A 27,645-nucleotide genomic window follows, 5' to 3' on the forward strand; every position below is an offset into this window, starting at 1 on the left:
TTGCATCCTATCTTTACTGACATCATCCACTCGAACGCATTATCAGTCTTCACTCCAACGGCTTGACCAGTACCCAATCCTCTCTTCGCTCTGCATCTACTGTTCAGCAAGAGGGGTCACACTAAGCTACTTGTGGTGAAGGCGAGAGATCCAGCATACCCAGTGCGATGTCGGAACAGGGCTCACGATAAGAGATGGAACTTAGGAAACACGATGTCTAGCCAATATGCTGGAGGGTATGGAGAAGGATCTACAAAACGTAGACCTGAGTTGGGAATATTGTGCTGGGTTCGGCTTCGACTTCGGCATGTGCATGCGATGCGGCACGTTCTACGCCGACATGTAAGGACGAGACAGACACACATTCACAAACATACTAGAAGAAAGGTATTCTACGAATTTATCTCTTCCCTTCCATCACGGTTCAACCTCCTCCATCTTCCAAACCATCAAATATGGGTGACTTTGAGAAGGACATGTCAAAATCGGGTGATATATCGCCATCGCCACAGTACTCCGACGTTGAAATCGGCACTGTGCATGAGACAAACAAGAACGGCGACTCAGCACTCGAGTTTCTGAGAACAGCACATGATGTCGGTGAACTTACTCCCGAAGATGAACGTAGGTTGCTTCGGAAGATCGACTGGATGATTATGCCGCTTATGTGGTGCTGTTACTGCCTTCAATATCTTGACAAAACACTAGGTATGCAATTGAATAGTATTCTCAGGGGGGCAGAAAAACATGCTGATTAGTCATGACAGTCAACTACGCAGCAGTCATGGGTCTCTACGACGACGCAAACATAACAACAGACCAATTCTCCAACCTCGCCTTGTTCTTCTATGTCTCTTATCTCGTCGTTGAGTTCCCACACGGCTACGCCATGCAGCGTCTACCTACCGCAAAGTACCTTGGCTGCGCAGTCATCTTCTGGGGCCTTGTTACTGCACTGACATGCGTGTGTAAGAACTACGGCGCGCTGGTCGCTACACGCGTGCTGCTTGGTTGCTTCGAGGCTGCAGTTGCGCCCAGTCTGATTCTCATCACTTCCATGTGGTACAAGCGGACAGAACAGCCATTGAGAACTGGTATCTGGTACCTGGGCGTTGGCACCGGAACAATGATCGGAAGCTTGATTAGTTTCGGATTTCAACATTACCACAGCGATACATTTACAAGTTGGCAAATCATGTTTCTCGTCGTCGGTCTCATCACTGTCGTCGTCGGTATAACCGGTAAGTCTCTTTCCCCTTCCCCCTACTCCTCCAGCACCCCATACACCAAGTCTTTCAGCCCCTAACACCATAAAACACCAGTGGTATTCCTCCTCCCAGACAACCCAATGTCCTCACGCCTCACCCCCTCCGAAAAAGTCTGGGCCATAACCCGCCTCCGCTCAAACCAAACTGGAATCGAAAACACGCACTTCAAACCCTACCAAGTCCTCGAATGCTTCAAAGACCCCCAGACCTGGCTCTTATCCCTCATCACAATCTCCTCAAACGTGCCCAACGGCGCCGTCTCTTCCTACCAAGCCACGCTCATAAAATCCTTTGGCTTCAACTCCAAAACAACCGCATTGCTGCAACTACCCTCGGGGGCCGTCAGCATCATTTCGATTCTGATAGCTACGTACCTGGCTGGCCGCTACAACCAGCGCGGGCTGAACATTGTTACGTTGCTGATTCCCGGGATGCTGGGCGGGTGCCTCATGGCATTCTTGCCTAGCTCGGCGAAGACGGGCAAGTTGATAGGAAACTACCTGACCAACTGCATCGGCTCCAGCTTGCCGCTGCTGTACTCGTGGGTCGCAGCCAACTACGCGGGGCACACGAAGAAAGTCACGATGAACGCGGTGCTTCTCATGTCGTTTTGCCTGGGCAATATCATCGGCCCGCTTACGTTTCGCAAGCAAGACAGCCCGGACTTTGTGCCCGCGAAGATTACCATTATCGTCACGTGTGCGGTTGCGGCGGGCTTGGCCGTCGTGCTGCGCGTGTATTATGTGGTGGAGAATGGGAAGAGGGAGAAGAAAAATCACAGTGGGCGGGAACATGTGGAGAACGAGGAGTTTTTGGATTTGACGGATCGCGAGAATCAGAGGTTTAGGTATAGATTGTAAAAATGTTTAACAACAACAACAACCCCTCCCAAGAACTTTAGACATATCATACATGTTACCTATCAATCTTCGAAATTTGAAAAAAAAAATTGGCTCGGTTACGGTGTCCCCGCGGCTCCCTTCAGTTCGCGGATAATAATCTCGGCCGCCTTCTCCCCAATCATCAGTGCGGTATTATTCGTATTCGCACCCACGTTCTTTGGTGGAATACTCAGATCAGCAAGCTTGAGGCCCTTGACGCCGTACACGTTCAAGTCTTTATCCACAACACCATCCTCCTCTCTCGGCGCCATCTTGCACGTGCCCAGTGAATGCCAGGTCGTATTCACATTCTCCCTCAGCCACTGCTCAATTGCTTCGTCATCTTCCTTTGTGTACACGATATCCTTGACATCCTTCAGCGGCTCAGTGATGGATTCCTGGACCGCAGCTGCGGAGTTGGCGGGGAAGCGCGGGTGTCCGGCTGCGAGTTCGCCGCGGTAGAAAGTGGTGCGGCGCATGATTTCGCGCTGTTTCTTGTAGGCCCACATTTGCTTCTTCAGGTCGATGTCGTCTTTGTCGTTGAAGAAGCCGACGTCGAAGTCGAGTGCGTCGTCGTGCTTGGGGCCCGTGATGTGCATGTGGCCGCGAGAGTAGGGGTACGCGGTGTATGTTCCGGTGGTAACGTATTGGCCGGCTGGGATGCTGGTTGGGTCGCCGAGGAACCCGGATACTACACCGCATAGCATGAGAGGTACGTTGGGGTTGTCTTTGAAGTCTCGGTCCCAGGCTTTCCTGAACTCTGGGCCGAGAGCGGTGACTTCGTCTTCGGTTGGCCGTAGCTTGGAGGATATGTCTATGCCGTTCCAGCCCAGTATGGGGTCTTTGTTCTCCATCATTTTGGCCACATCTGCGCGTCCGCTAAGGATGGCATCGATGGTTTGGTGCGGCTCGAGAGAGGTCTTGTAGGGGTAGAGAATGAGGTGGTGGTCTTGGTAGTCTTTTCCTACACCTGGTAGTTCTTCTACAAGTGGCACGCCGGCTCGTTGGAGAATTTCCTTTGAACCAAGGCCAGAGCGTTCGAGTACTGGTGGTGTGCCGCAGGCACCGCATGTGACAACGACGAGCTTACGAGCACGCACCTGCTTGACTGGATGCATACTGAGGCCAATAGTCGACTGGAATTCAGGATTTGGCGTATATTCTACACCCGTTGCGCGCTTGTTGTCGTCGAACAATACACGGACGACTTTCGATTCGACAAGTACGTGAAGATTCGAGTACTGCTCCTGTTCGAGCTTGGGGTGTATGTATCTGTGTGCAGTATCTTGACGTTTGCCGTCCGGTGAAACGTAACGTTGCCATCGCTGAACACCGTTATTTTCTTCCAAATTTTGCAGGTCTTCAATCTCAGGGAAGCCGACTTCCCCAGCAGCACGGATGAAATCGTCTTCCACGTCACGACAACGGTAACCGCCGTCGCTGACATTTATAGGCCCATCGTAGCCATGATGTTCTTTCTTGCCTGGGCCGTGATATGTCTCAAGTCTCTTTAGGTGCGGCCAAACCTCTTGCGCCGACCAACCAGGAGTGTTCCAAGAGTCAAAATCTGAGCGTTGTGCGCGAGTGTACATCATGAAATTGATCGAGCTGCCTCCACCAAGCGTACCACCACACGGTACGATGGGCTCTCGGTCAGCAAGTTGTTTAGCCTTGTTGCCCTTGTAAAAAAGCGCTGTTTTGCTGGTAGGCAGAAGATGCTGCAGATAGAAAACCGGGTTTACAACACTTGCAACATCTTTGTTGTTTGCACCGCCTTCAATCACAAGAATGGAGAGAGAGGGATCGTCTTCTGCGAGGCGGCCGGCTATGATACATCCTGCTGTTCCGCCTATAAACAGCAACCGCATTAGATTTACGACAGTGCTCGAAAAGAAGGGAGTGCAACGGACCTCCAGCGATGATGACGTCCACTTCTTCAATACCATCTGCAAGCTTGGAGTAGATGCCCATGGTGGGAACGATACGGATCGAGTGGTGATTTGGCTTAATTGGAAAAGGGATGGGATAGAGGCAATCCTGAAGGGCAATCACTCCGGCTTACTGCAGCATATATAGCAAGATGTGCATGCTGTCCCGCTTGCCCAGAGAGTCAAGAGTCAGGAGTCAGCCACTAGGACCCTGATACACGGAGGGCAGCATCCGGCATGAGTCTGCCCCGCATTATGAGTACCGAAAGCCGCATCTTTTACTGTTTGTAGCCTGGTTCTGGTGTTCCGAGTGGACCCGCTCCGCATTCGAGAGGCGTCTGGATAGCAAACTAGAGGCACCGCGTGGTGCTAGTGCTAGTGCGAAAACAATTCTCCACTCAGGGCAACCTTTCGTGTCGTACAAATCTCTTGCGCGGGTGGTGAAATGGAAGTAAGCACACGGTCAGGTGTTCCCTCCCCGCACTTCAACCCGGATTCGGCCAATTGCGGCCGTCCGGGCAGACGAAAGATGTGCTTGTACCAACACTTAAAAAGGATTGCATCTCGCCTTCAAGATGGGGGGGGGGGTACCTCGGCATATCGCAAACAAGTTAGTATCCAGGTGGGATTGAATTCAACTCGCAGCCAATGAAACATGCAGCACAAATATGCAGGTGGAGAAATTTTCGGGACTTTGTTTGCATTATGAGGCCTCCCTTTGTGGGTAATAAATGTAACGTGTAACCACCCATCTGCATGTCCTTCGGATATTATCAAATGCCTAACTTGTACTGCGCACCCTTGGTGTAGCTGTGCTCTTAGCCAATTGGACATATCTGGGTTACACAAGAAGAGGCCTGGTCGCCAGGGAAGAAGATTGCCAATCGTACATGAGCTGGGGAGATCAAGAAAGTATCCTTCCAAACTGAGTGGAGAAGGTCTCAAGCGCATGCGTGCATCCAGTGAAAGGGACTGCAAGGGCAAAGGGCGGGCCTAAGAAGGGTGGCCTAGCATCAGATCACTCAAGAAGCTCTCGAACTCAAGGCGACGCTTGCCAGCGATGCTATGCTTTTTGGGTTGAGCATCGGCCGCGAGGTAGTGCTCCTCAACATTGACCGTAGCGGACAGCGTCTCGAAGTTTTTGAGGACTTCCATTTTCAGATTGGCGCTCTCGTTATCTTGGACAGAGTCATACCTGCATAGGGAGTTAATCCAGCTTGTTCCATAGTTCGTATGTATGCGGCTTTTACTTACCACTCAATGTCAACCTTTTGTAAATCAGGGGCTCTCAACAGTATCTTGTAGACGAAGCTAGCTCGCTGTTGGAGAAGAGCAGGGAAGACGGCCTCCGCAAGACCAGTCGTATCGGTACGAATCCAGGCAGAGTCCCAAACAAACTTCACTTCGGCCTTTCGAATGTTCCGCATAGGCGAGAAAGCGGCATTGGCAATCTGCCTCAAAGCTTCCTCGAAGAAGGATGTATGAGCAATGTTGCGGGTTGCATTGATGCGCAAGATGGCGACATTATAGAACCAGTTCTTGGCCTCGAGGTTCAGTTGTCTGGACGTCAAGAGTAGCTCGACAGGTGGCGGAAAATGGGTCAAGGATATGAAGTTTACAACATGACGCCACTTGGCATTGGGATATGTCATAGGCCGATACGGACTGGTGTAAGTACCGTGTCCAACAGTTTCAGTCGCGTTCGGATAGTTGACTTCTTCCTCACGTCCGCCATCTCCGTCGTCTCGGTCGTCTTCATCATCTTCGTCTTCGTCTTCGTCGTCTTCTTCGTCGTCTTCTTCGTCGTCTTCTTCTTCATCTTCTTCGTCTTCTGTGTCCGTCTCGTCTTCCCGAGTGGTGTCGCTATCGCTGCCGCCATCATCCTCGCTTGCACTGATGACGTCGTTCCAGCTGTAATTGATAATCGGCTCAGGTCCGTTTGGGTGATGGCGCATGTACTCAGCAATGACATTGTCGGAATCCTCCTTCTCAAACCAGTGAAGTAGAAGCCGCTTGGGGTTATTCTTGCCGAGTGATGTTGCACGGCTCGATAGATAGTCAAAGATGGAGTGTCTTATCTCGAGTGGGAGGCTCATAAACATGCCTGGAGCGTCGTTGCGAGCCATGGCGGGGAATTAATAGTGACGAACTGATGGAGTAGGGGTTGTTATGAGAGATGAAGCAGTGGATATACTGCGCTCCAAGTGGGCAACAACTCTGGGAAGGGGTAGGAAAAGAAATCAGAGCCTAAGCAAAGCTGGCTCCGTTGGCTGGGGGAGCAGGCTTGGGTGGGTCTAGAGGCGTTTGTTTTGCCAGTGACTGTTGGGCCACAACGCAGGATGGGGTGAATGTGAGTGAAGGGCATGCATATCGATGAGGGTGAAGCCGTTGCCTGTCTTTCCTCACTTCACGGTACTTGTCGAATCGCGGCTGGAACACTCATTAGTAGTGTCATCCCTGCGTTCCCGACGATGTAGGCGCGACGTCAGACCCCGACAAGAGCTAATTAGTGACAAGGCTAAAGCATGCGTTCTATTAACTCGGAGCTGGACTGTGTATCTGTTGGAGCAAACATTTCTGCTGGCTGCCGTGTGCAGCTTTCCCTAATACACTGCGGCCACCGAGTAATTGATGATGCTCCAAGGAAGTCACGGGTGATGCATTGTAGGGCGATCAACTGTAGAATAAATGGACACTGCAGCTACCTGTTTACACCAAGCCATGTTGGCGTGTCTAGCATAGATCATTTGTGCCATATCACCAAGTAAGCACTTACCAAGGCCATGTTGCTCCCATGACTTCGAACATCAATCCGTCGTGGCTACTTCCTTTGCTTCGCACATGTATTGTCTGCTCTTGCCATCTTTAGTAGATGGCGAATGCCACCCGACAGACCCGCTCCTTCTCGCAAGTTCGAGTCAATGGTAAACATCAGGTTCCAACGGCAGCAGCTTCTCGTCACAGATTCCCAACAACTATCAACAGCGCATACTCCTTCCAGTGTATATAAGCCACCATGCCAGTCCCAAAACTCCATTCTTCTTCACATCCACCCCACCCCATCCCATCCACTCTTCTCCATTCATCCAAAATCAGTATCCTTACCCGGGCCCATCTTTCCGCACCCGAAGCTATCGAGTTTCAGCAATAACGTTAGTCATTATGCGCGTCACCGCTGGCGTTCTTGCTGGCTTCGTTGCCGTGGGCATTGCTGCACAGTCCATTTCAACCACAAAGCCAGAATTCAGCAAGGCCTTTGGGGAAGCACATCGTTCCGAATCCGATCGCGTTGACGGTGACTGGCGGTTCGGCTGTGACGGGAACAACCACTGCTCGTACTATCACAATGCCGCCGCCGCTACAAGCGTCACTGCTTCAGATTCTGTTCACCCTGTCGAAGAACCTTATTCTGAGTGGTCTGCGAAGAGCGTCAACGCAACTGCCATAGTCGTACGTGTTGTCGAAATTTCTAAGGCCAACACCACTTCTTCAGCCGTAACGCTTAACATGGTAAGTTTTCTCCGCTCAATTTTGCCAATGTTCAGTCTTCCTCCAGTGAAGTCGATACCGATTTTTGATAGATGGTTCACTAACACACTCCAGAACGATAACCAATTAGCTCGACGCAGCCAGAACGTCTCTCTTCACGCGGATACGCAACCGCTTTTCGGCCGCCACGTTGCCTTTACAGGAGACCAATGTGAAGAATGTGATATAAATGGATGTCCGGTACGTCGCACTTCCCTCACCCCCATTTTTCAATTCATGGCACTAAACCTCCATGTGCTAGGAATGCCACAGTGACTGTGTCCAGTGCCAACACTTCAAGTGTGTCGACCCCAGTTCAGGCGTGTCCATGTGCATGAGCGTACGCCCCAAGTATCTGGTCCCCTGCGATCCTGTCCCTCGACCAGTCGAGACCAAGACGAAGACTATCTACTACCTGCCTGTGCCTACACCGATATCCGCGGAGACAATCATAACCTCACGTCAGGCGAGGTCCGTGGCTACGACCGCACCTCTGCCCACAACCATAGGCGGACCCTCGGTTACTATCACGGTATCTACTGTTGTGACAAAAACAACCACTGTCCTCACTCCCTTCCCGACCCAAACTACCAAGACAGTTTTCAGGGAAGTCAGCATCGTACCCATTGATCCCGACAGCACCATCATTTCCACCCAGACCATTCGATACCTGACACCCGTCACAAAACCCATCATGCTCGACAGCAGGAGGAACTTGATAATCCCAAGAACCCCAAGCGCCAGCTCTCCAACCCCGTCCTTCACAACAGCCCATGGGCCCCGAGTCACTGGTCTACTCTCCCGTCAGCAGTACAACATAAAGGAAGCATCTTGCAACATTTGTGAAGATGCTTCAGCCTGTCAGGTATGTTCAAACACGCTGCCCTTGCATGCCACTATCCGCGATGTCCTTGCTCACACATTCAAATATAGGAGTGCAACTTCGCCTGTCCCAGCTGTGGTGGCAACCTATTCTGCAACAGTCCTTTCAGCAGCCACAATATCTGCATCGATATGCTGGACACCGCAAATGTTTCTACAGCCTCGGACAAGATTCTCGGTCGTGCGGCTACACTTCTCGTTCAACGCGACGCAAACGCTGTTGCTTCCAACAACGGGTCAACAAGTGCCAAGCCGTGGGATATTCAAGACGATGGTTCGGTATTGTCGTTGAAGTTTGGGTACACCGACTGCCGTGCTTGCACTCCTGGAGACAGAGACTGTCGTGTGAGTTTCTTACCTCTTGGATTACATGGCCGAAGTGGTGTGGATGCTAAAGCTGATTGATATACAGGGTTGCAAGCCGAGATTTGACTGTAGCGAGATGAACAAGTGTGTTCGTTTTGATGAGACGGCGATCGTAGAGGTTTGTTACGAGACCGAGACGTTTTGTCCTGCTTGAAGCGTTCTGGCTGGTCCTCTTCTTATGGGATGAATGCGCGTTGAGTGAGTGGCTCACTGGATGAGGGATTGATTTGTCGGCTGTGCTGTTTCGCATGTTCTTGCTTGTTGCTTCCTTGGGCTGGACGTAAGAGCATGCTCGCAACACTACGTAAGCCCCTTTTTGTACCTTTTATTGCACTCCCCGTCTCCTCTACTACCCGACGCTTCTTTATAGTCTACTCACTTAGTTTTGAATCCATTCTTCATTTCTCACACTCGTCTGTTATGCTACAAGATCACACTCGGACCCCCACGCGGACTGTGATTCTTTCATACATCTACGAACCCCTACTACCCCCTTGCCCCGCATCCCCCTTGAGATCCTCCATCAAAACGCTCATAAGCTTAAACATCTCGCCCGCAAGCCTTTTCCCCGTCTCTCTCCACTCCTCCGCACACAGCCTCCCGAAGCGATCCGGATGCCAACGTAATCGCTCTTGACGCAACCACTCGTAACTATACAGCCCACTGGCACGAAGCAACTTCTCTACATCGTGATGGCAGGCGTGTATACTATTCTCTTCCAGCTTGAGCATCTTGCACGCTGGCAGCGCACACGTCGTAAGACTACCAGGCAGATAGGGAAACATTGTGAAAAGCTTGGGCGAAGAAGAAGGTAACCTGTGCAACGGCGGCGGCGTATCCGAGCTAGTCGACTGCGAACGTACCTGAATCTTGCGTGGTGTTTTCTGTTTCGGGCCCGCCGACGCCGCCGCCGCCGCCGCCGCAAACATGCTCGCCGTCTCTGCCGACCACTTCTCATACAGCGCCTTAGTCGCGGCCTCCCTCCTCTTTTCCTCAGACTCGTGCGTCCCATTCTGCGGCTGTCCCGCGCCAGGCTGCGAGGTACTCTGCTTGGCACGGTGCTTGGTCTTCGCCTTAGCAAAGAAGTTCAGGGCAAACCCCTCGAGCGCATCTTCATTGACATCGTCAATCGAGCCCGCCCACGTGCCATCCTTCCTCACGGCGATAAACTGATCCGCGCTCGAGGGGTCGAGCGCAATGTACGCCAGCTGATTCCACTGAAACCCCTTTTCCGCCTTCCACTCGTCAACCGTCTCTTTGTAAATCTCCCACGCGTCGCCCTCGCCCAGCTTAAACACCACATCGCCGTACTCGCTCATGGCGAAGAAGGCGCCCTCAGGACCCCACGTTACCATCCGCGGCGGACCAACCCGCCATCCCGACGGCGTCAGCCACGACTGCAATGCGTCTTCGAGCGCCGTCGGCAGATTGCCCCACCGGATCAGGTCGGGATGCCAGACGAGGAAGCTGTCGTCTGGGCCGAGAAACGCGCGGAGATGCGGCGAGTGCCATGTTTTATTCAGCACCGTCTGCAGTCGAGAAGGCACGGCAGGGCCCCATTTCAGGCTGCTCTTGCCCGCGCTGTCTTTGGAGCTGAGCACCCAGGATTCGGGCGACGGGCCGAGGACCGCCCAGTGGACTTCTGATACCGCCCTGCTGAGGAGCTGGTCTTGGAGACTAGATGGTAGGTTGCGACAGTGGGGTGGGTTAGGGATTTATTTATTGATTTAATTCTTTTTTTTAAAAAAAAAATTTATACGTGCGTGTGTGTGTAGGGAGGGCTGGTGGGGAATGGGGGTGGGGAGAAAGAGTAGTGACGGTGGTGGTGGTGGTTCAACATACTACTGTAGTCCCGCCGCGCTTTTAGATACAAAGCTATCGTTTGGACCAAACGAGAAGAAGGACGTGGTACTCGCTGTATTGCTACTCATTTGCTCGAGCCGTTTGACGTTGCGATTGGATGGGAGAAGATCGGTTATGACGTCATACGTAGTCAGAAGTCACTCCAACAAAGCCGCAGAGAATGTTAGTAATGAGCCACTACTCTTGCATTCTTTTTTGCCTAGTTTGTAAGGGTCACTCACCGATGACATGTACTACAAAGCGGGACGTTCTGCCGGGAGTCCTTTTAACCCCTTCTTTTTTCCCCTTTTTTGTCTTATCCACGATGGCCCTGAAACGCAAAGTAATAGTATGGGCTCTTCGCCGTTAATGCTTTTTGGCTTTGCCAGCTGGGCTTATTCCTGTTTGCACCCTGGAGCCGATCAAGCTTGGCAAAGCAAAGGCGGGGACAAACAAGCTGGTCAGACAATCAACTTTCAATCGAATCCCTCTCTCTCTCTCTTTCGTTAGTTTACCGTTGCTTTTCTTTTGTTAGATGTGTTTTTTTTTCCAACAACAAAGTTGTTGTTTGATAACTTTTGTAGCGTCCCAGCACAAACGGACGATACCCGCTTTTGCACCTGCGGTCTTTTGCACACCGCCTAGAAACAACAACCCCGGATCTAGACCGAATCGCCCGCCAGCGCGCGAGCGGGCTTGAAATCCAAATTAGCGAGTTTCCCGCCGGCGCGCCGCAAAATGTGCGACTCGACATTTACGTTTGGGCAGCGGGGCAGCCACTTTTTCCAGTGTCCGTCGGCGCGAGAATAGTATGGTTCCCCCCTTTCCTATCTTTACCTTAACCTTAGCCTAGTCCTCCCCATTTGAGCTTAGTTACTCGTAGCAGTAGTAGTAGTAATACCATGTAGCAAAGGGTGGTAAAACAATACAGTAAAATACTAATGCGTAACTCTGATTGCAAAACTACAGTACCCGCCTGCCCCCCAAACTCTCCCGGCTCCTCGAATCCCCCAAACTCCAGTCCATCCACCACCTAACCCTCGGCTTCGAAGACAGCTTCATCCTCACCTACCGCTCCACCACGGGAACCTCGCACCTCGAATCCTCGGGCCCTCTACCCCCGGACCTCGTCTCCTTCATCCACGCTCCCAACCGCAACCTAGCGCAGCTCCGCTGCTACCTAGGCCCCTACAACTCCTCCTTCTTCACCCACGACTCGTCCTCGTATCTCTGGCAAAACCTGCCCCCAGCCCTCGTCTCCGCGCTCGAGAAAAACATCAAAAATGGCAAGTGGCTTGACCGCCCCCGCATCCTTGCCCTAGGCGCAGACGCCACCTTCGTCTTCATCACTGAGAAAAACGCCGCCGTGTGCCAACTCCCTTGCTACCCCTCCCTGCGCACCCTTCTCGAAGAGAAAATGGAAGACGATCGTCTAAGAGACGTACAAGCAGTAACGCTACATCCTTACCGCTACGCCTCTTTCCTCCTCCTCCTCAAAGATGGCACCCTGCTCGCAGCAAATATTCCAAAGCACCACCAGCCTGCCCTCGATGCTATGAGAGAGCCCCTGAGAAATGATAGCAAGGAGAGCCAGACGGCCTGGATGCAGAGAAGAGATAGTGCAAAGGTAGAGAGACCCCAGCAGCGGCCCAGTGTGTTGCAGCAGAGGGCCCAGTTGAGAAGGGAGTGGGGGGACAGGACGAGTGAGGTGTCGGTGCAGGGTAAAGGGGTCAAGTTGAGTTTTAGTCTGAGTGTTAGTTTGGGTGGTGGGTTGGGGAGGTTGCTTGGGTGAAATGTGTGTGTGTGTTTTTTTTTTGCTTGCCAAGTTCAAGCAATGCGGATGCTGGGTTTGAGACGGGGTATGTCCTGGGGCGTTTGGAATGGATTACCATCTTTTTTTTTCTCTTGCTGTATATTTCCTGCATTCTAGTTTCAAAGGTTGAGAAACTTTCCATAGTTGTTATATATATATATACCCTTTTATCGTATAAACCTTACTCGTTCTCTAGTCACCTTTTTTTTTCTTACTCAAAGTGAATTTGAAAAAAAAAAGAGATTCTACTTCATTCTAATGGGATTTATTGAAGGAGGAAAAAAAAAAGTGACATGGCACTCACATAAGCCCAGGTCTGACATGTACGTTTTACCTACTAAGGGTGATTTTCTGAATCAAGGGTATAAAGGAACGAAAAAAAAAAAGATCCAGAAGAAAACATTCTGAATTTGCGTCAAGAAGGAAACATGAAAGCAACGCCAAAGAAACACCTTCCCATCAGACGCCTCCCCATGTCGCAGATAAACCAACCAGGAAAATACTCATGAGCAATCTTTCCCTATAAGACACAAATGAACGTTTCTCCATACATGACGCACACACACAGCGAACCCCCAAATCAAACCAACCACACTCTTCACAAATCATTATCATCAAACATCTCCACCTCAAACTTTGCCCCCAACGCCTCATTCGCCTCCTTAAGCATAGCCGACATCTGCAAGCTCATCCTCCGCATGCGCTCATCTTCCTCCATCTCCTCTCTACGCACCTTATCAATCAAGCGCTGGCTCTCCTGCGGCAACGGACTCGCTACACTAGTATTCCTATCGAAAAACGCAGTTGGCGAGCCATAGCTAAGACGGGAGTAGGAGCGCGAAGACGCAGGGGTACCGGGGGAGAATTTGGAAAGCGAAGGAGCGGGACTGTGCAAGGAGCGGCGCGAGACGGGGATGAGAGAGGGGCGCTTCTGAGATGGTGTGGAGAGGGTTGTGCGTGAGACGGGGCGTGGGATTTGGGACGAGGGTGAGCGGCCGTGACCTGGGAGTCGTCGCTCGGAGAGGCGCGGTGTGCCTGGTCGGGATTCCATTTCACAGTCTGCGCCGACCATGACCCAGTTGTCTGTTGTGCGCAGGCGTTTTGCTAATCGCGGACGCTCCGGGGTTATCGAGGGGAATGGTTGGATGCCGTAGTCGTCGCGCGGGAATGTGCCTGGGGTTGGTTGCTGGACGGGTCCTGGGTGATAGGGATCATCCTGAAGACCAAGTTTCTCCGCCACCTCCGCGTTCGAGTCCATGTTGTATTTCTGTCCACTGCCTGCTTGGAAGCCGCGGAAAGGTACCGTGCAAAACTCAAACAGCTTGCCGGCCACTCCGCCTACAAGGCTGATCAATGACCAAGCCTTGCTTCCATTCGGTGTTGTGTGCATCTCTCCGGCCGCCGCCTGCGTAGAAAGGCCAACCTGGGGAGTCGGAGGTACAGACCAGGTGCCGCGTTGGCTTTGGAGGTTGAAGTAGTCGTCGTAGTCGCCGTCTCGCCGTCCGAATGTCTGTGGCCCATCCATCCCCCCGGCTAGTTCGTAGCGGTCGTTTGCGAGCGGAGGCGGACTCTTGTTGTTGACGAAGCGGTTGTTGCTCAAGGGGTAGTCGCTCCAAGAGCCCGGCGCAGCGTTGTCACCATATCGCGATCGCTTCCGGGTCTCGTGCGCATCCGAGTCAATCACCTGGCGACCAGTGGTTTCAGACGCAAGCGAGTACCGCCTCGTCGAGTCGAAGCAGCTATTCCGTGAATCTCCACGTGTATGCGATGGCGAAAACGTATACGGTCCAGGCATGTCGTTGGGATAGTGCAACTGGGCGGCCATGCAGGGAAGGTGGATCGGGGTTGCCTGTGGGACGTAGTTTCAGGGACGGCTAGCGGAGCGGACGAATGAGGTCAGCCTTGGTGCAAGGATGGCGGGTGCTGCTTCTCGAAAGCTTCGGTAGTCGGCAAGTCCCCAGAAATCGGAGAATTAGTTAGAGCTTCATAATGGGCGTGGCGTGTGTGGTGATGGAGATGCGAGTGGGGAACCGTGCAAGGCAATCGTTTGTTTATGATGGTAAGCCGTCGCTGGGGTAGCGAGTAGCGAGGAGCTTGGACAGCCAGCCATCGTCAAGGTGGTCGCGACATTGGCCGCATCGTGAGTCTGTTGAGCGCCTTTTGGAGGGCGCATGAATAATGTGTATTCAACAAATGATGCGCAAGCGATAATGCCATCTACGTACGAAGTTACAACGCCTCCCGTGACCAGGGTATACCCTACCTAGACGCCATCTAATCAGCAGCTGGATCCTCCTCGCCCAATGTCTCATACAGATCATTATTGACCTCTCTCCTCGTACATATCATTTGCATCCTCTTCCTCATCCTCATCCTTCTCCTCCTCTCGCTCAGCAAGCACCTCCCTATGCCCTTGCTATCCACCCGCTATGCACAAAATATTCAAACAATTGCGATGACTTATTGGTATCAATCTTGCAAATCTCCTTGGCTGTCTTCTTCTTGAGCGCACCGCCATTAAGTAGGGCCGCACGAAGGACCATTTCCTTGAGCGCAATGTATGGTTTCGGCATGATGCGCAGGACGCTGCACAGTTCTACTTCCTCGGCGTTAAGCAACTGGAGATCTGCCTTGGACTCTTTGCCAAACTTCAGAGGCACTGTGTTAGGAAGTGGCTTAGGTACAAATTTGGTCTTTGTGAACTGAGGGGTCGTCACTCCATTAGTGCCATTAACACTGTTAGTGTTGTTGGGGGCACGGTCTGGCGGCGGTGTACTCAGTCCGCTGCTCTGCTTGACGTGCAGGGGAAGTTCTTGCGCAAGGAGTGCAGTGGCGGCTGAAGGCTGCTCAAAGGGAGGCTGGGGTTTTGCCATCCTACTGGACGCGAGACGGTCGAACTGGCCAATGGGCGGTGGCCTGGTCTGCCGTTGCTGCTTTTCCTGCTCATACTTTTCGCCAGCCTTGAGACTGGTAATCTGCATGTTCCTCCACTCCTGTAGTTGCGAGATGGCCTGGCGCAGATTGTGCTCGTACTCGAGGTCTTTGCAAAACTGCTCAAAGTCGGCGTGTAGCATCATTCTCGCAAAGGGCTTGGCTTTGTTCATGAGATCCTTCTCTTCCTTTGTGCGCTTCTTATCTGCCAGTTGGTTCTTGCGGTACTCTAGCAGCTGGTGCTCGAATATGATCTTCTTTCTCTCCACACGTGCATCTAGGCGGTGGTTGTAGATTTCCATAATGACCATCTTCAGCTCCATCTCGGGCTCAATCTCGCCGGTGCGAGGATTGATGCCGTCGCCCGGCTCGAACTGCATGTGCTGGACCGCTTCTTCTGCCTCATTGAAATACTCCGTCTCAAACTCCAAACGACCTGGCATGTAGCCTTGGACCTCGTGACAAGCGGGAACACTGGCCGTGGGCTTCTGCTTGGGAGCTTCGGGCTCGCGACTAGCAGCCTCTTCCTTCTTCTTCTCGATTCTCCGCTTCTTCCTCGCCTGGAACTCGTGACGCGGTATGCGGGTGCTGAGCTCGGTGTCATCCTTGCTGCAGTGTTCCGGCAGGGGAAAGCTGGGACTGTTCAAGTACGTGTCGATGTAGTGGTCTCGCACTTCGTCCTTTTCGCGGAAGCCGCCAATGTGGTCGGCAATGTCTGCCCAGGAGCCTAGGCCATACGTCTCTGCTCCCTCTAGGAGAGCTAGCTCCTCGTCGGCGCCCCAGTCTTCGGTGAAAATAGGAATCGAGTGCTGCTCGATGACCTTGAACTTGTGCTTGGCAGGCTGGTGGTCCTTTGTGGCTTTGCCTTCGGCGAAACATGGCACGCAGAGGTCATACTCATGGCATACTTCCTCGGCGCAGCGAATGCGGACCTGCAGGGAGGGTTAGCATGTGTGCAATGGCAACAGAGAGAGCAAGGCATGAACGGACCGTTGAGGTGATGTCGGACGAGCAGACGTCGCAAACATACTTTGTGCCGCCTTCGGTACCGCGCGCACCTGTCTTCTTCTTGATGACGCCCATGGTACCCCGCTCGGCTGGGCGTGGGGAGGCAGGTGAGCGAGTGTCGTCGTCGTCGTCTTCGTCGCCACACAGACTGCACTAGGCGACTACGCTGGACGGGTCAGGTTTGGGGTTGGGGTGGGCGCGCGGAGGTGAGACAGAGCATGTGGCTGTGCGCAGGGCACTGCAGACGCGCGTGTCAGTTCGCAGGCGGCGGACTAGCGGTAAAGCCGCCAGCTGGGCTGCAACACAGCGGGACGACAGGGCCCCAGGGCTGCACGGATGCGCGTCTCCAGGTCTCGGGGCGGCGATGCGATGCGATGCGATGTCGGACGGCGGTGGTGATGCAGAATGACGGCGGGGGTGAGCCGGCATGCGGTGATGTGTGTGTGTGTGTGTGTGTGTGTGTGTGTGTGTATGTGTCTATGTACGCGCAATAGGAGGTTGTCCGCGGCGGAAGCTGCAGCCGAGGCGAGCAGACAGCGCAAGCACGCAGACACACTGCACTGCACTGCACGCTGCCCTGGGCATCTGCTACAACATGTCGCGTCTCCCGGCACCCGTTGTCGCCAGCAGAGAGGAGAGAATGGCGGCCGGCCCGCGTCTTTGCTCGTCGTAGGGGCGGGTCTAAACACTGGGAAATGACAGAGGGCGCGAATGGGCGTGTCAGTGCGGGAAACACGACCTGGTCGCCGCCGGCCGAGATTAAGGCTAGCGACCCAATGACCCCTCAAACGTGAGACCCTATCTCGAGCTCTGGAGAAGCGTACTCAAAGCGCTGGGCGGCTCTCGGACACCAGACACGTTGCCACTGTCGACGCTCCCTGAAGCTTTCTTCTGGCCTTCTCTCTCCTTTCCGCTGCCTCTGCGCCATCAGCAAGCCCACGCCCACCCTGCCCTCATAAGCTGCACCGCCGCTGCTTGGGTGCGCACACCCCCCTCTCTCTCGCCGCCCGCCCCCAAGTCTCCACCCTCTGACCATATTCGTCTGTCTTTCTGCACCTAACCACCGCTGAGCTGCCGCAATCATGTCCTGGAAGCTCACCAAGAGTGCGTGTCCCCTGCCCTCGTCTGCGCTGCCGCTCCAATTCTAACCACCATTGCAGAACTCAAGGAGACGCACCTGGCGCCCTTGGCCAACACATTCAGTCGCTCGTCGTCGACGTCCACAATAGTCAACGACCAGGCCACGCCCAAGGCCTCGAGCCATGCGAGCAGCCTCACAGACGCAAAGGACAATGGCATTGGTACAAACACACGCTCCCGCCCCTGCTTTCGCCTCTGCTGATCACAGACACAGCTGCGTCCGAAGCACAATCGTCCGCGCCTGCTGGGCCCCTGCGCCCAGGTATCCTCATAGTCACCCTGCATGAGGGCCAGAAATTCTCACTGCCTCCCGGCGCTGAGCAGCAATTCAGCGGCCAAGGCCACCACCAGGGCTCCTTGTCCCAGGGTGGCGGCCTCTCTGTCGCTGGCTCAATGCGCCCTGGCTCGTCCTCTCGCAACGCCGCTGGCTCCTACGCCGGCCGCCCACAGTCTGCTGCTGGCAGCATCAACGCAGCGCCCACCATCCACGGTCGTTACTCTTCGAAACACCTTCCCTACGCCCTCGTCGACTTCGACAAGCAACAAGTCTTCATCAACGCCGTTTCAGGTACTCCCGAGAACCCTCTTTGGGCCGGCAGCAACACCCAGTACAAGTTCGATGTGTCCCGCGCTACCGACGTCACCGTCTCGCTCTACATCCGCAACCCTTCCGCCGCACCCACTGCCGGTCGTAGTGAAGACATCTTTATCGGTACTCTCAAAGTCACGCCACGATTCGAGGAGCAGCAGCAGCAAGATGGAAAGCCGGCAAAGGCAGAAGATGGATCTGGCCAGGCCGGCGCTGACTGGATACCCGTGCAATTTGGTAGTGGTCAAATGAAGGTTGGCGTTAACTTCGTCGAGAACCGACAGGACCGTCTTTCAATCGATGACTTTGAGCTCCTCAAGGTTGTAGGCAAAGGCAGTTTTGGAAAGGTCATGCAGGTGCAGTATGTGCTTACTCTTCCACTCCCATCTCTCGTATGCTCACACAAAACAGGAAAAAGGATACGCACCGAATCTACGCCCTCAAGACTATCCGCAAAGCACACATTATTTCGCGCTCTGAAGTCGCACATACCTTGGCCGAACGTTCAGTATTGGCCCAGATCAACAACCCCTTCATTGTGCCACTGAAGTTTTCGTTCCAGTCGCCAGAGAAGCTTTACCTAGTCCTGGCATTTGTCAATGGTGGCGAGCTGTTCCACCACCTGCAGAAGGAGCAGCGTTTCGATATCAACCGAGCCCGATTTTATGCTGCTGAACTACTCTGTGCTCTAGAATGTCTGCACGGTTTTAATGTCATCTACCGTGACTTGAAGCCGGAGAACATTCTGCTTGATTACACTGGACACATTGCTCTCTGCGACTTTGGTCTCTGCAAGCTTGACATGAAGGACGAAGACAGGACAAACAGTAAGTCGCTTAGGACCCTTGCCGCATCCTGACGCTGACCCTGCATAGCGTTCTGCGGAACCCCAGAATACCTTGCTCCTGAGCTTCTGACTGGTGCTGGCTATACCAAGGCCGTGGATTGGTGGACGCTTGGTGTGCTGCTATATGAAATGTTGACTGGTCTGCCACCGTTCTACGATGAAAACACCAACGACATGTACCGCAAGATTCTTACCGAGCCTCTTCATTTCCCAGGCCCCGAAGTTGTACCGCCGGCTGCGCGAGACTTGTTGACTCGCCTGCTAGACCGTAACGCAGAGAAGCGGTTAGGAGCCAAGGGCGCGGCAGAAATCAAGGCACACTACTTCTTCCACAGCATCGACTGGCGAAAGCTGCTTGAGAGGAAGTACGAGCCTAGCTTCAAGCCCAATGTGGTGCGTATACTCACAAGACCCAAATATCGCTGCATGCTAACAGATTGCAGGTTGACGCAAAGGACACTGCAAACTTCGACCGCGAGTTCACTTCCGAGGCGCCGACGGACTCCTATGTCGATGGACCGATGCTCTCCCAGACAATGCAACAGCAGTTTGCAGGTTGGTCATACAACCGCCCCGTTGCTGGTCTCGGGGATGCAGGTGGCTCAGTAAAGGACCCGTCTTTTGAGGGCGTGACTGAAAGATAAAGCACTTTTGGACTCAAAATAACTCGGCTTCGGAGCCGTTGAGTTGGTGCTTGGCTTGTCCCGGCGATGGAGCCGAGCGCAAGGAAAATCATCCACCGGCTTTGGATGGCTCCACAGACAGAATGCATATTGATTGGTGGCTTCTCAGCGCTCTTTGATGCTTTTTTGGGTTCGGGAGCAACGGTATGGCGCTTGAGGCAGCATTTGTATGAGAAATGCCTACATTCAGGCAAAGCAAATCAAGACGATATCCCCATTGAACCACATGCCCCCAATGGTGCATAATAACTCACCCATGTGCATAGCAGTAGCGTCCATGAGACACACCTTACTCATCGGCTTGGTAAGGCTAGAGCCAACGGGAGAGCTGTTGGCCGGCTTCCTAATGCTGGTAAAAGTGGTGCCCCTCTCAACCAAGCTCTGACGCAAGCGGGGGTCTCGGCCGCGCGCGCCTTTGACATTTCTCCTACCCTTCAGTCAAAACACTAACAATCACCTCATCAACTCTACTTGCAAATCTTCACTCGTCTCTCCCTCTTGTAATTGACCCCTCCTGATACCCGACCGTTCACCGTGAAAAACTTTGATAGTTCGTATACACCAGTCCCATGTACGTCATGCATGCTCACCCCACCTTTCCAGCCCTGTAGCTCAACATGCCTGGCTTCGCACAAGCCTCGGACCTCAGCGCCTGGTCTGCGCTCCAGGACCACCACCAGAAGCTTGGAAAGGACATTGTACTCAAGGAGTACTTCAAGAAGGACCCCCAGGTAAGTCACAAACGATCCGATGCATCCATTGTCTAATCCCTTGTAGCGCTTCGAGAAGTTCAGCCGTACCTTTAAGAATGATGCCGAGAACTCTGAGATTCTGTTCGACTTCTCCAAGAATTTCATCACAGAGGAGACTCTGAAGCTGCTCGTCGAGCTTGCAAAGGAGTCTGGCCTCGAGAAGCTCCGTGATGACATGTTCGCCGGTGAGAAGATCAACTTCACTGAGAACCGTGCTGTCTATCATGTTGCGCTCCGCAACGTCTCCAACCAGGAGATGAAGGTCGACGGCCAGAGCGTTGTCGAAGATGTCAACAGCGTTCTCGACCACATGAAGGAGTTCAGCGAGCAAGTCCGCAGCGGCGAGTGGAAGGGATATACTGGCAAGAAGATTGATACCATTATCAACATTGGTATTGGTGGATCTGATCTGTATGTTATGGCGGTGTTATAGAGCTTCGAGCGGCGTCACTAACATGGAACAGTGGCCCCGTCATGGTCTCAGAAGCCCTCAAGGCCTACGCTAAGCGCGACCTCAAGATCCACTTCGTCTCCAACATTGACGGCACACACATTGCAGAGGCTCTCAAGGACTCCAACCCCGAGACTACCCTCTTCCTCATTGCCTCCAAGACTTTCACCACAGCTGAGACTGTCACCAACGCCAATACTGCCAAGAGATGGTTCTTGGACAGCGCAAAGCAGGAGGACATTGCCAAGCACTTTGTCGCTCTCTCTACCAATGAGGCAGAGGTTACCAAGTTTGGTATTGACAAGAAGAACATGTTTGGCTTCTCCGACTGGGTCGGTGGACGTTACAGTGTCTGGAGTGCCATTGGCCTGAGTGTTGCCCTCTACATTGGCTTCGACAACTTCCACCAGCTCCTTGCTGGTGCCCACGCTATGGACAAACATTTCAAGGAGGCACCTCTCGAGCAAAACATTCCCGTCATTGGTGGTCTGCTCAGTGTATGGTACTCTGACTTCTTCGGTGCCCAGACACATCTTGTCTCTCCGTAAGTTTGTGACATTGATCAGGTGATATGTATTCTAACTATTGTCTAGGTTCGACCAGTATATGCACAGGTTCCCTGCCTACCTCCAGCAACTTTCCATGGAGTCAAACGGAAAGGCCATCACTCGCAGCGGTGACTACGTCAAGTACACCACCGGCCCCATTCTGTTTGGTGAGCCCGCCACCAACGCACAGCACTCGTTCTACCAGCTCCTTCACCAGGGCACGAAGCTCATTCCCACCGACTTCATCCTGGCTGCCAAGAGCCACAACCCCGTTGACAACAACAAGCACCAGAAGATGCTTGCATCCAACTTCTTCGCCCAGGCTGAGGCTCTCATGGTCGGCAAGACGCCAGATGAGGTCAAGGCGGAGGGAGCACCAGAGGAGCTTGTTGCCCACAAGACGTTCCTTGGTAACCGTCCGACTACTTCGATTCTGGCAGACAAGATCACACCGGCTACTCTGGGTGCTTTGATTGTCTACTACGAGCACCTTACCTTCACCGAGGGTGCCATCTGGAACATCAACAGCTTCGACCAGTGGGGTGTTGAGCTCGGCAAGTCACTGGCCAAGAAGATCCAGGCTGAGCTTGATGATGACAAGGAGTCGACTGCTCATGATGCCAGCACCAGCGGGCTCATCAATGCGTTCAAGAAGAAGTCTGCCTTGTAAATGACGGAATGCATCTGACGGTGGAGGCACAGCTGTAACGGCTGGAGGATTTCCTGAAAAAAAAGGCCAAATTAGTATGTAGTATGTAAGCGCCTGGAGCATCCCTAAATAGCCACAGCATCATGATATACGAATGAATAAATATGAACATGGATAAATTCTGCCTCCTTGAACTGGTGTATGGATTCTATGTTTTGAATGACTGCTTGGTATGTACATACTTTTTAGTCGGCTCTCTTTCCACCTCTGTAGCCATATCCTCCCAAGCCATATCCACTACCCATACTTGGAGCGCCATCTCTCGCGTTCGCAACAGGTAGTCCATAGCCGCTTCCTCCATTGCCAAACCCTCTTCCACCCCCATTCATCCTATCCGTCGCATACCTCTTCAACCTCCTAGGCAGCTCCACGCCCCTAAAATACACCACACAGACGGCCGCACTCGCCACGGCGCTCAGAAAACAATACACCAGCGTACTCGTATAAATGTGGCCCCCATACCCACTCCAACCCGGCGGCAACGTGGTGCTCGGATACCACCTCACCGCAAACACCAACGGCAAACTATCTCCAATCGTAATCTTTGTATTCCGCGAGTGACTACTCACACTGTACGCTGTCGCCGCATCGATGGTGCCCGGGCTGCTCTGCTTCGGGGCCGCATGGACTAGCAGATTCAGATGATTGCCAACGTGCAAGTGTGAGAGTTGCAGTGTACCCGCTAACGCGACGACGAGCGGGGTGTAAGAAGAAGATTGAGATCCGAGAGCGCCTTCTTGGGTCGAGCTGTCCGAGACGATGTATTGGGTTGCGAGGACCGAGGGGGGCAGGGGTTTCGAGGGGACGCGGCAGGAGAGGGGGGCGTCGTTGTGGATGTAGAATTCGAGGACTGTAACCGGTAGGTTGATGTGTTAGAGAGGGGAGGGTGTAGTTTGAGGAGAGAGGGAAAGGGGGAGGAGGACGTACGGTGGAAGAATTCGTCGGTTACAAAGTCTATGGTGCAGTTTACGTCTTTTTCGACGCCGAAGAAGAGTTCGAGGGGGCGGCCGGTTTCATTGCAGACGGGGAAGGGTATGTATTGTAAGTGGCCGGCTGCGTCTGTGATCTATGTTTTACTTTGTTTAGTTTTTTTTGGTTTTCTTCGAGGTGTGATTGCTGCAGCGTGGGTATGGCTAGAGAACGTACATGTTCACCTGTTTCTCTGGAGGAAAGCATCAGCGCATTGTTCTGTTGTCCTTTGTTTGCGACACAACTCGACTTACATAGTGCGGTTCAGACAGCTGACGGGAATTGGTTCGCCGGGATTGTATCCGCGTTGTTGTTCAAGAGTGCCCAGCGGCTCCTGACCGCTCAATGCCGTCGCGAGCGTGCTGAAGAAGGAGAAGAGGGCGACGGCTGGGAGCCAGGGTCTCTTGGACGATTGGGGTGACATTCTGCCTTTTCTTTTTTTCTGGTTCTTAACGATGCGATTGCGAAGACGTTTCGGTGTTTGGTGACAGGCTGGTTATTGGGAGTACATTGCGCTGCGCACGAGGGCAGCTACGGGGTGTGGTTCAAGATGCGCCGTGTCAACTTGAGGACATGGTTGGGTCCACGGTTGGATGGCCTGTGCGCGGCTGTTTTCCCGCGGCGGCTCAAGACCTCCGGGCCAACTCCGCAGTGGTTAGAGAATCCAATCATCCTACTTGGTCTCCAATGATCGGTTTGGTACAGTTGGAATATTTCCGTTACATGCGTGGTGTAGTGCACCTGATAGAGTGAAGAAATGGCACAAGACAGCGTGTAGAGTGAATCGGTGGTAAAAATAGTGTGCGTGGAATCTGATGTAAGATGATACCCGCACCACATGTCTTTGAGATTTCGATACCCCTATGCAGGCACATGCAAATGCTGTTATAATACAGTCTGTGAACTTCGTACCTAAGTCATACATGGCGCATCTTCTGGCTCCTGCGTCGTATAAGCTCGGACATCTACCATCCCTTCCTCGTCAGCTCAGTGACTCGTCCAGTGACGTCCCTGAAGCCTTGCTTGAACCTTGCCCTCCACCTCTCCGACGCGAGCCTCTTTCGTTTTAGACCCCCTCTTTCGTGGAACCTCTGTCTATTGAAGTCGGCCTTGACTTTGTTGCGCGCCACTAAACTGCCCAACATGCCGATTCCCCGCACAATATCTCGTCCGCGGCTCGCATCCAGCTCCACTGTGCGTCCGTATGTTGGATTAAGACGCGGGTAGGAGGAGAACGTCTCTTCTTGCTGTACGGCTAGGCTGGATGCATCAGAGGGCTTGTTGGACAAGTTAGGGTTCAGCATCGAGTCGGGTAGCGCCATGGAGTCAAATGCTAGGCCCGGTGGGCGAGAAGGCCGGGAGCGGGTTGCGTTTGAGAATTCCGCGCCAAATATACGGTTTCCCTTCGATGCTGGCGCGGCATTTTGTTGCATATATGGTGGTGGAGTCCGGTTGGTGGGCATGCCACTGAAGAGAGAGTCAATTGTTCGTGTGGTTTCGTCTTGGGTGGGCTGTGACTGGGCTTGTGGCTGTGGTTGCGCCTCTGTATCCGCTTGCTTAGAGACGTAGCGGATTATTGGCTTTTTTGATTCTCCCCCGGATGTGTAGCTTTGGTCATTGCCGTCGTTCGTCGTTGATTGTGCCGGTCGAGTTGGGGTGTAGGAGAAGCCGCGGTGCCGTATCCATGGCAATGTCTGCTTGCCCACATGCGCATGTGGCATGCAAGCTATGGAAGACGGACGGAGCATCAGCTCGCCAAGGCATTTTGAAGCCATTGTCGACGTTGTGATGCGCGACAAGATTCAATTGCGGATTCGCGGGGGTCGAGCATGCAGATGATGCATGTCGCAAACGCAAGTCCCAAATTCTTCGGAGGTTCGGTGAGGTCCGAGCGCCTTTGCAGCTCCAAATCTCGTCCGCGACGTGCTCTCTCTCACTCGCCAACCTCTCGCCAAAGTGTCACCTCCACACGATACCCTTTGCGAGCACCTTCTTTCTGACTCTTGCATTCTTTTAGGCTTTGCGACTGCGTATTCATTCGACATGTACGGTTACCCTGGTACGTTCGCACATTCCTGCATCGCGGAAACAACTAACATGCGTAGGTGCTCCGGGCTACAATGGACCTCCAGGCTATGCAGGAGCTCCGCCTGGCATGGCCCCTCCCGGAATGGGTGTGTAAAATCGTCCAATCAATTTAAACCTAAGCTAACAAAGTGTAGGTCCTCCAGGCGCTGCAGCTCCTCCTGGTGTAGCACCTCCGCCAGGTGTCGCAAACGCTCAGATACCCCCAGCAGCAAACGGATCCCGCGCCCTTCCATCCGGCTGGCAGCCACCCGCAAGCATGCCAAACTTCAACTTCAACGCGCCCGTCATCCGCCTGGGAACACAAGGAGGTCGTCCTGGCGCGGCCGACAGCCCAGTAGGAGGCCGCAGAGATAATGCAGCACCACCTGCTCGTCGTGGGCTTGGTATGGACAGAGATGGCGATCGCCGAGATGGACCTCAGCCCGTCAATCCACCCACTCGTGAGGAAATTGCCAGGACCATTTTCGTTGGCAACATCCCGGATGGCGTTGGAGGTGACGAGGGTATGGAGCGCATTCTAGAGACGGCAGGAAAACTGGTCCGGTGGACAAGGGCAACCGACGCCAACAACAAGCCCCAGACATTCGGTTTTGCAGAATTTGCTGACGCGCAAAGCTTGGAAACAGCGGCAGAGATCTTCAAAGATATCCGTGTACCCACAAAGCGCCAAAAGCCTGGAGGCGCGGCAAAGAAAGAGGATGGCGAAGAGGAAGAGGTCGAGACTACCAAGTTGCACATCATGGTTGATGATGCCTCGATCAAATATGCCGAAGAATGGAGCAAGACTCGAAACGAAGATGAGGCTACAGTTCAGTTCCGCCTTGATAGCGCAAAGGAAGCCCTTTCCTCAGTCCTCGCAAGCTTCTTCAACCCCCCCAATGCGCCCAACATGGATTACGCAGGCGATACAGTCATGCAAGACGCGCCGACACAAGATGGCGAGGATGTCGAGGTTGCGTTTGTTAATCTCGCTACTGGAGAGGACGAACTTGCGGACATTCCAGCCGAAATGCGCGAGGTGGTCGCCGCCGAGATAGCCGCCTTCCGCGACCGTTCCAACCAGCGCGACCGCGACCGTCTACGGAGGGAAGAGGAACTCGAGGCTGAAGAACGTCGCCGCAGTGGTCGGCGCGCAACGCCACCATCCTCTGCTCCTAGTGGACCAGGGAATGCTAACGGTGTACCATTGGGTCCACGGGCAGAACGAGGTGTCCAGGGTGCCCCCAGCGGACCCAAGGGATCGCAATTCCCTCGCGATTATCAAGCTGGCGTCAGCTTTGTGAATGGTGGTGCCGTAAACAATGGTGCCTATATTTCCCGGGAAGATGACGATGATTCCGCTAGCGACTCTGAACTTGAGCGCCGCCGTCAAAAGAAGCGTAACGACGAAGCTGAAGAAGCGTACAAGAAGCAGCTTCATCGATGGCTCAACACAGAACGCCGTACTGTGGCCTCGCTTGACCGTACCAATGACTACTTCAAGAATATGGATGCTGAGCGTGAGAAGGCTCGTGTCGCACAGGCTAAGCAACTCCGGGAGTTTGATGACGACCAAGAAGCAGTTTCCAGGCGCGATCTGTACTACCGCGATCACAGCGATTGGATCCGTGAGCGCGAAAAGGTTCGTGGCCTCGAAGCTAAGGAAGACGCCATCGATCGAGAGCAGGAGCGACGCGAAATGGCGGCCCAGAAGCGACAGCAAGACCATGCTCGTGGTCAAGCCGATGCTTTCCTGGAAGAGCAGGGCGAGGAACTGATGCGCAGGGAAGAGCAACGCGAGCCAGCACATTTCAAGATTTCTCTCGGTGCAGCTGCCAAGAAGCTCGAACAGACTGCTGCTCCCCGTCGCACCGCCGCCGACGTCGAAAACCTTCTCGAGGACGAAGATCTCACCGACCAGCCCGGTTCCAAGAAGCGAACACTTATCCCCATCAACTTCGATGCTGCTGTTCGCGCCAATCTTACCCAAGAAGAGATCGAGGAGGCTCAGCGACAGCTTGCGCGTGACATTCCTAACGACAAGGAAGGCCTCTGGAATTGGGCTGTTTCTTGGGAGCACTTGCCCGAGAAGAACATCAACAAGGACATTAAAGAATGGGCCGCCAATAAGGTTCTTGAGATTATGGGAGTTCAAGAAGAGATGCTCGTCGATGCTATTGTCGAACACTTGAAAAGCAGAGGCGCACCACAGCCTTTGGTGGAGAATCTGGAAGTGGTAAGGGTTCTCGCTAACTCAATGTGTGGTATAATGTGTTGCTAACAACCAGTCTAGGCCCTTGATGAAGAAGCAGAGGCTCTGGTCAAGAAGCTTTGGCGTATGGTCATCTATTACAGTGAGACTGAAAAGAGGGGGATCAAGTAGGCTTCTTGCCTATGCATCTAAAGTAGCATTGTCGTTTGAGGTCAGATATTGCTGCATGCT

The 27,645-nt window shown here is 53.3% G+C and overlaps 13 protein-coding genes across 13 annotated transcripts; 6 read left to right on the forward strand and 7 right to left on the reverse strand.

The window, feature by feature from the left end:
• Window positions 1–455: 455 nt before the first annotated feature.
• On the forward strand, window positions 456–2,128 carry PSV08DRAFT_411300 (major facilitator superfamily domain-containing protein; the record flags this gene model as incomplete). The annotated part of the gene is made up of 3 exons (XM_014220689.1): window positions 456–708; window positions 768–1,241; window positions 1,323–2,128. 3 exons carry the CDS (start codon window positions 456–458, stop codon window positions 2,126–2,128), a joined length of 1,533 nt encoding a protein of 510 aa, XP_014076164.1.
• Window positions 2,094–4,253, reverse strand: PSV08DRAFT_227671 (GMC oxidoreductase-domain-containing protein). The gene is made up of 2 exons (XM_014220690.2): window positions 4,060–4,253; window positions 2,094–3,998 (listed from the first exon to the last, which is right to left on the reverse strand). Exons 1-2 carry the CDS (start codon window positions 4,118–4,120, stop codon window positions 2,227–2,229), a joined length of 1,833 nt encoding a protein of 610 aa, XP_014076165.1. The 5' UTR covers window positions 4,121–4,253; the 3' UTR covers window positions 2,094–2,226.
• An 817-nt stretch (window positions 4,254–5,070) lies between these two features.
• Window positions 5,071–6,203, reverse strand: PSV08DRAFT_378466 (uncharacterized protein; the record flags this gene model as incomplete). Its single annotated transcript, XM_014220691.1, has 2 exons — window positions 5,071–5,272; window positions 5,332–6,203. The coding sequence occupies 2 exons, from the start codon at window positions 6,201–6,203 to the stop codon at window positions 5,071–5,073; spliced, it is 1,074 nt and encodes a 357-aa protein (XP_014076166.1).
• Window positions 6,204–7,239: 1,036 nt separating this feature from the next.
• PSV08DRAFT_354021 (uncharacterized protein) lies at window positions 7,240–9,007 on the forward strand (the record flags this gene model as incomplete). Its single annotated transcript, XM_014220692.1, has 5 exons — window positions 7,240–7,587; window positions 7,681–7,806; window positions 7,868–8,470; window positions 8,539–8,832; window positions 8,900–9,007. 5 exons carry the CDS (start codon window positions 7,240–7,242, stop codon window positions 9,005–9,007), a joined length of 1,479 nt encoding a protein of 492 aa, XP_014076167.1.
• Window positions 9,008–9,326: 319 nt separating this feature from the next.
• On the reverse strand, window positions 9,327–10,784 carry PSV08DRAFT_403765 (uncharacterized protein; the record flags this gene model as incomplete). Its single annotated transcript, XM_014220693.1, has 2 exons — window positions 9,327–10,530; window positions 10,696–10,784. 2 exons carry the CDS (start codon window positions 10,782–10,784, stop codon window positions 9,327–9,329), a joined length of 1,293 nt encoding a protein of 430 aa, XP_014076168.1.
• A 528-nt stretch (window positions 10,785–11,312) lies between these two features.
• PSV08DRAFT_364279 (uncharacterized protein) lies at window positions 11,313–12,487 on the forward strand (the record flags this gene model as incomplete). The annotated part of the gene is made up of 2 exons (XM_014220694.2): window positions 11,313–11,504; window positions 11,665–12,487. The coding sequence occupies exons 1-2, from the start codon at window positions 11,434–11,436 to the stop codon at window positions 12,485–12,487; spliced, it is 894 nt and encodes a 297-aa protein (XP_014076169.2). The 5' UTR covers window positions 11,313–11,433.
• A 412-nt stretch (window positions 12,488–12,899) lies between these two features.
• On the reverse strand, window positions 12,900–14,342 carry PSV08DRAFT_318157 (uncharacterized protein). Its single transcript, XM_014220695.1, has one exon. It carries the CDS (start codon window positions 14,331–14,333, stop codon window positions 13,107–13,109), a length of 1,227 nt encoding a protein of 408 aa, XP_014076170.1. The 5' UTR covers window positions 14,334–14,342; the 3' UTR covers window positions 12,900–13,106.
• Window positions 14,343–14,654: 312 nt separating this feature from the next.
• PSV08DRAFT_206949 (uncharacterized protein) lies at window positions 14,655–16,602 on the reverse strand. The gene is made up of 2 exons (XM_014220696.2): window positions 16,430–16,602; window positions 14,655–16,371 (listed from the first exon to the last, which is right to left on the reverse strand). Exons 1-2 carry the CDS (start codon window positions 16,520–16,522, stop codon window positions 14,914–14,916), a joined length of 1,551 nt encoding a protein of 516 aa, XP_014076171.1. The 5' UTR covers window positions 16,523–16,602; the 3' UTR covers window positions 14,655–14,913.
• An 862-nt stretch (window positions 16,603–17,464) lies between these two features.
• PSV08DRAFT_403769 (kinase-like domain-containing protein) lies at window positions 17,465–19,926 on the forward strand. The gene is made up of 6 exons (XM_066093662.1): window positions 17,465–17,551; window positions 17,608–17,748; window positions 17,802–18,537; window positions 18,588–19,003; window positions 19,052–19,416; window positions 19,467–19,926. Exons 1-6 carry the CDS (start codon window positions 17,530–17,532, stop codon window positions 19,665–19,667), a joined length of 1,881 nt encoding a protein of 626 aa, XP_065948683.1. The 5' UTR covers window positions 17,465–17,529; the 3' UTR covers window positions 19,668–19,926.
• Window positions 19,927–20,142: 216 nt separating this feature from the next.
• PSV08DRAFT_403770 (Phosphoglucose isomerase) lies at window positions 20,143–22,288 on the forward strand. The gene is made up of 5 exons (XM_014220698.1): window positions 20,143–20,256; window positions 20,310–20,437; window positions 20,484–20,869; window positions 20,923–21,453; window positions 21,503–22,288. Exons 2-5 carry the CDS (start codon window positions 20,324–20,326, stop codon window positions 22,125–22,127), a joined length of 1,656 nt encoding a protein of 551 aa, XP_014076173.1. The 5' UTR covers window positions 20,143–20,256; window positions 20,310–20,323; the 3' UTR covers window positions 22,128–22,288.
• PSV08DRAFT_8550 (uncharacterized protein) lies at window positions 22,287–23,679 on the reverse strand. Its single transcript, XM_014220699.2, has 4 exons — window positions 23,390–23,679; window positions 23,313–23,328; window positions 23,094–23,232; window positions 22,287–23,016 (listed from the first exon to the last, which is right to left on the reverse strand). Exons 1-4 carry the CDS (start codon window positions 23,557–23,559, stop codon window positions 22,352–22,354), a joined length of 990 nt encoding a protein of 329 aa, XP_014076174.1. The 5' UTR covers window positions 23,560–23,679; the 3' UTR covers window positions 22,287–22,351.
• Window positions 23,680–23,928: 249 nt separating this feature from the next.
• On the reverse strand, window positions 23,929–24,947 carry PSV08DRAFT_318226 (mitochondrial 37S ribosomal protein bS21m). The gene has a single exon (XM_014220700.2). It carries the CDS (start codon window positions 24,908–24,910, stop codon window positions 24,101–24,103), a length of 810 nt encoding a protein of 269 aa, XP_014076175.1. The 5' UTR covers window positions 24,911–24,947; the 3' UTR covers window positions 23,929–24,100.
• Window positions 24,948–25,178: 231 nt separating this feature from the next.
• PSV08DRAFT_372945 (uncharacterized protein) lies at window positions 25,179–27,585 on the forward strand (the record flags this gene model as incomplete). Its single annotated transcript, XM_014220701.2, has 4 exons — window positions 25,179–25,194; window positions 25,241–25,309; window positions 25,358–27,438; window positions 27,496–27,585. 4 exons carry the CDS (start codon window positions 25,179–25,181, stop codon window positions 27,583–27,585), a joined length of 2,256 nt encoding a protein of 751 aa, XP_014076176.1.
• Between the last annotated feature and the right edge of the window lie 60 nt (window positions 27,586–27,645).

This window comes from Bipolaris maydis (assembly GCF_028858645.1).
Source record: "Bipolaris maydis strain C4 unplaced genomic scaffold PSV08scaffold_11, whole genome shotgun sequence".
Classification (NCBI taxonomy): domain Eukaryota; kingdom Fungi; phylum Ascomycota; class Dothideomycetes; order Pleosporales; family Pleosporaceae; genus Bipolaris; species Bipolaris maydis.

Bases quoted from the DNA above. Each gene is read 5' to 3' on its own strand.
- PSV08DRAFT_318157 (XM_014220695.1), bottom strand. From the start codon at position 14,333: ATGGCCGCCCAGTTGCACTATCCCAACGACATGCCTGGACCGTATACG.
- PSV08DRAFT_403770 (XM_014220698.1), top strand. From the start codon at position 20,324: ATGCCTGGCTTCGCACAAGCCTCGGACCTCAGCGCCTGGTCTGCGCTC. The intron at 20,870-20,922 runs GTATGTTATGGC...AACATGGAACAG, and splicing joins GGTATTGGTGGATCTGATCT to TGGCCCCGTCATGGTCTCAG. The intron at 21,454-21,502 runs GTAAGTTTGTGA...ACTATTGTCTAG, and splicing joins CAGACACATCTTGTCTCTCC to GTTCGACCAGTATATGCACA.
- PSV08DRAFT_318226 (XM_014220700.2), bottom strand. From the start codon at position 24,910: ATGGCTTCAAAATGCCTTGGCGAGCTGATGCTCCGTCCGTCTTCCATA.
- PSV08DRAFT_206949 (XM_014220696.2), bottom strand. From the start codon at position 16,522: ATGGGCGTCATCAAGAAGAAGACAGGTGCGCGCGGTACCGAAGGCGGC. The intron at 16,372-16,429 runs GTCCGTTCATGC...CCCTCCCTGCAG, and splicing joins CGTCCGACATCACCTCAACG to GTCCGCATTCGCTGCGCCGA.
- PSV08DRAFT_403769 (XM_066093662.1), top strand. From the start codon at position 17,530: ATGTCCTGGAAGCTCACCAAGA. The intron at 17,552-17,607 runs GTGCGTGTCCCC...CCACCATTGCAG, and splicing joins GTCCTGGAAGCTCACCAAGA to AACTCAAGGAGACGCACCTG. The intron at 18,538-18,587 runs GTATGTGCTTAC...CACACAAAACAG, and splicing joins GGAAAGGTCATGCAGGTGCA to GAAAAAGGATACGCACCGAA.
- PSV08DRAFT_8550 (XM_014220699.2), bottom strand. From the start codon at position 23,559: ATGTCACCCCAATCGTCCAAGAGACCCTGGCTCCCAGCCGTCGCCCTC. The intron at 23,017-23,093 runs GTACGTCCTCCT...TACCGGTTACAG, and splicing joins AACCGACGAATTCTTCCACC to TCCTCGAATTCTACATCCAC.
- PSV08DRAFT_227671 (XM_014220690.2), bottom strand. From the start codon at position 4,120: ATGGGCATCTACTCCAAGCTTGCAGATGGTATTGAAGAAGTGGACGTC. The intron at 3,999-4,059 runs GTCCGTTGCACT...TGCTGTTTATAG, and splicing joins GGACGTCATCATCGCTGGAG to GCGGAACAGCAGGATGTATC.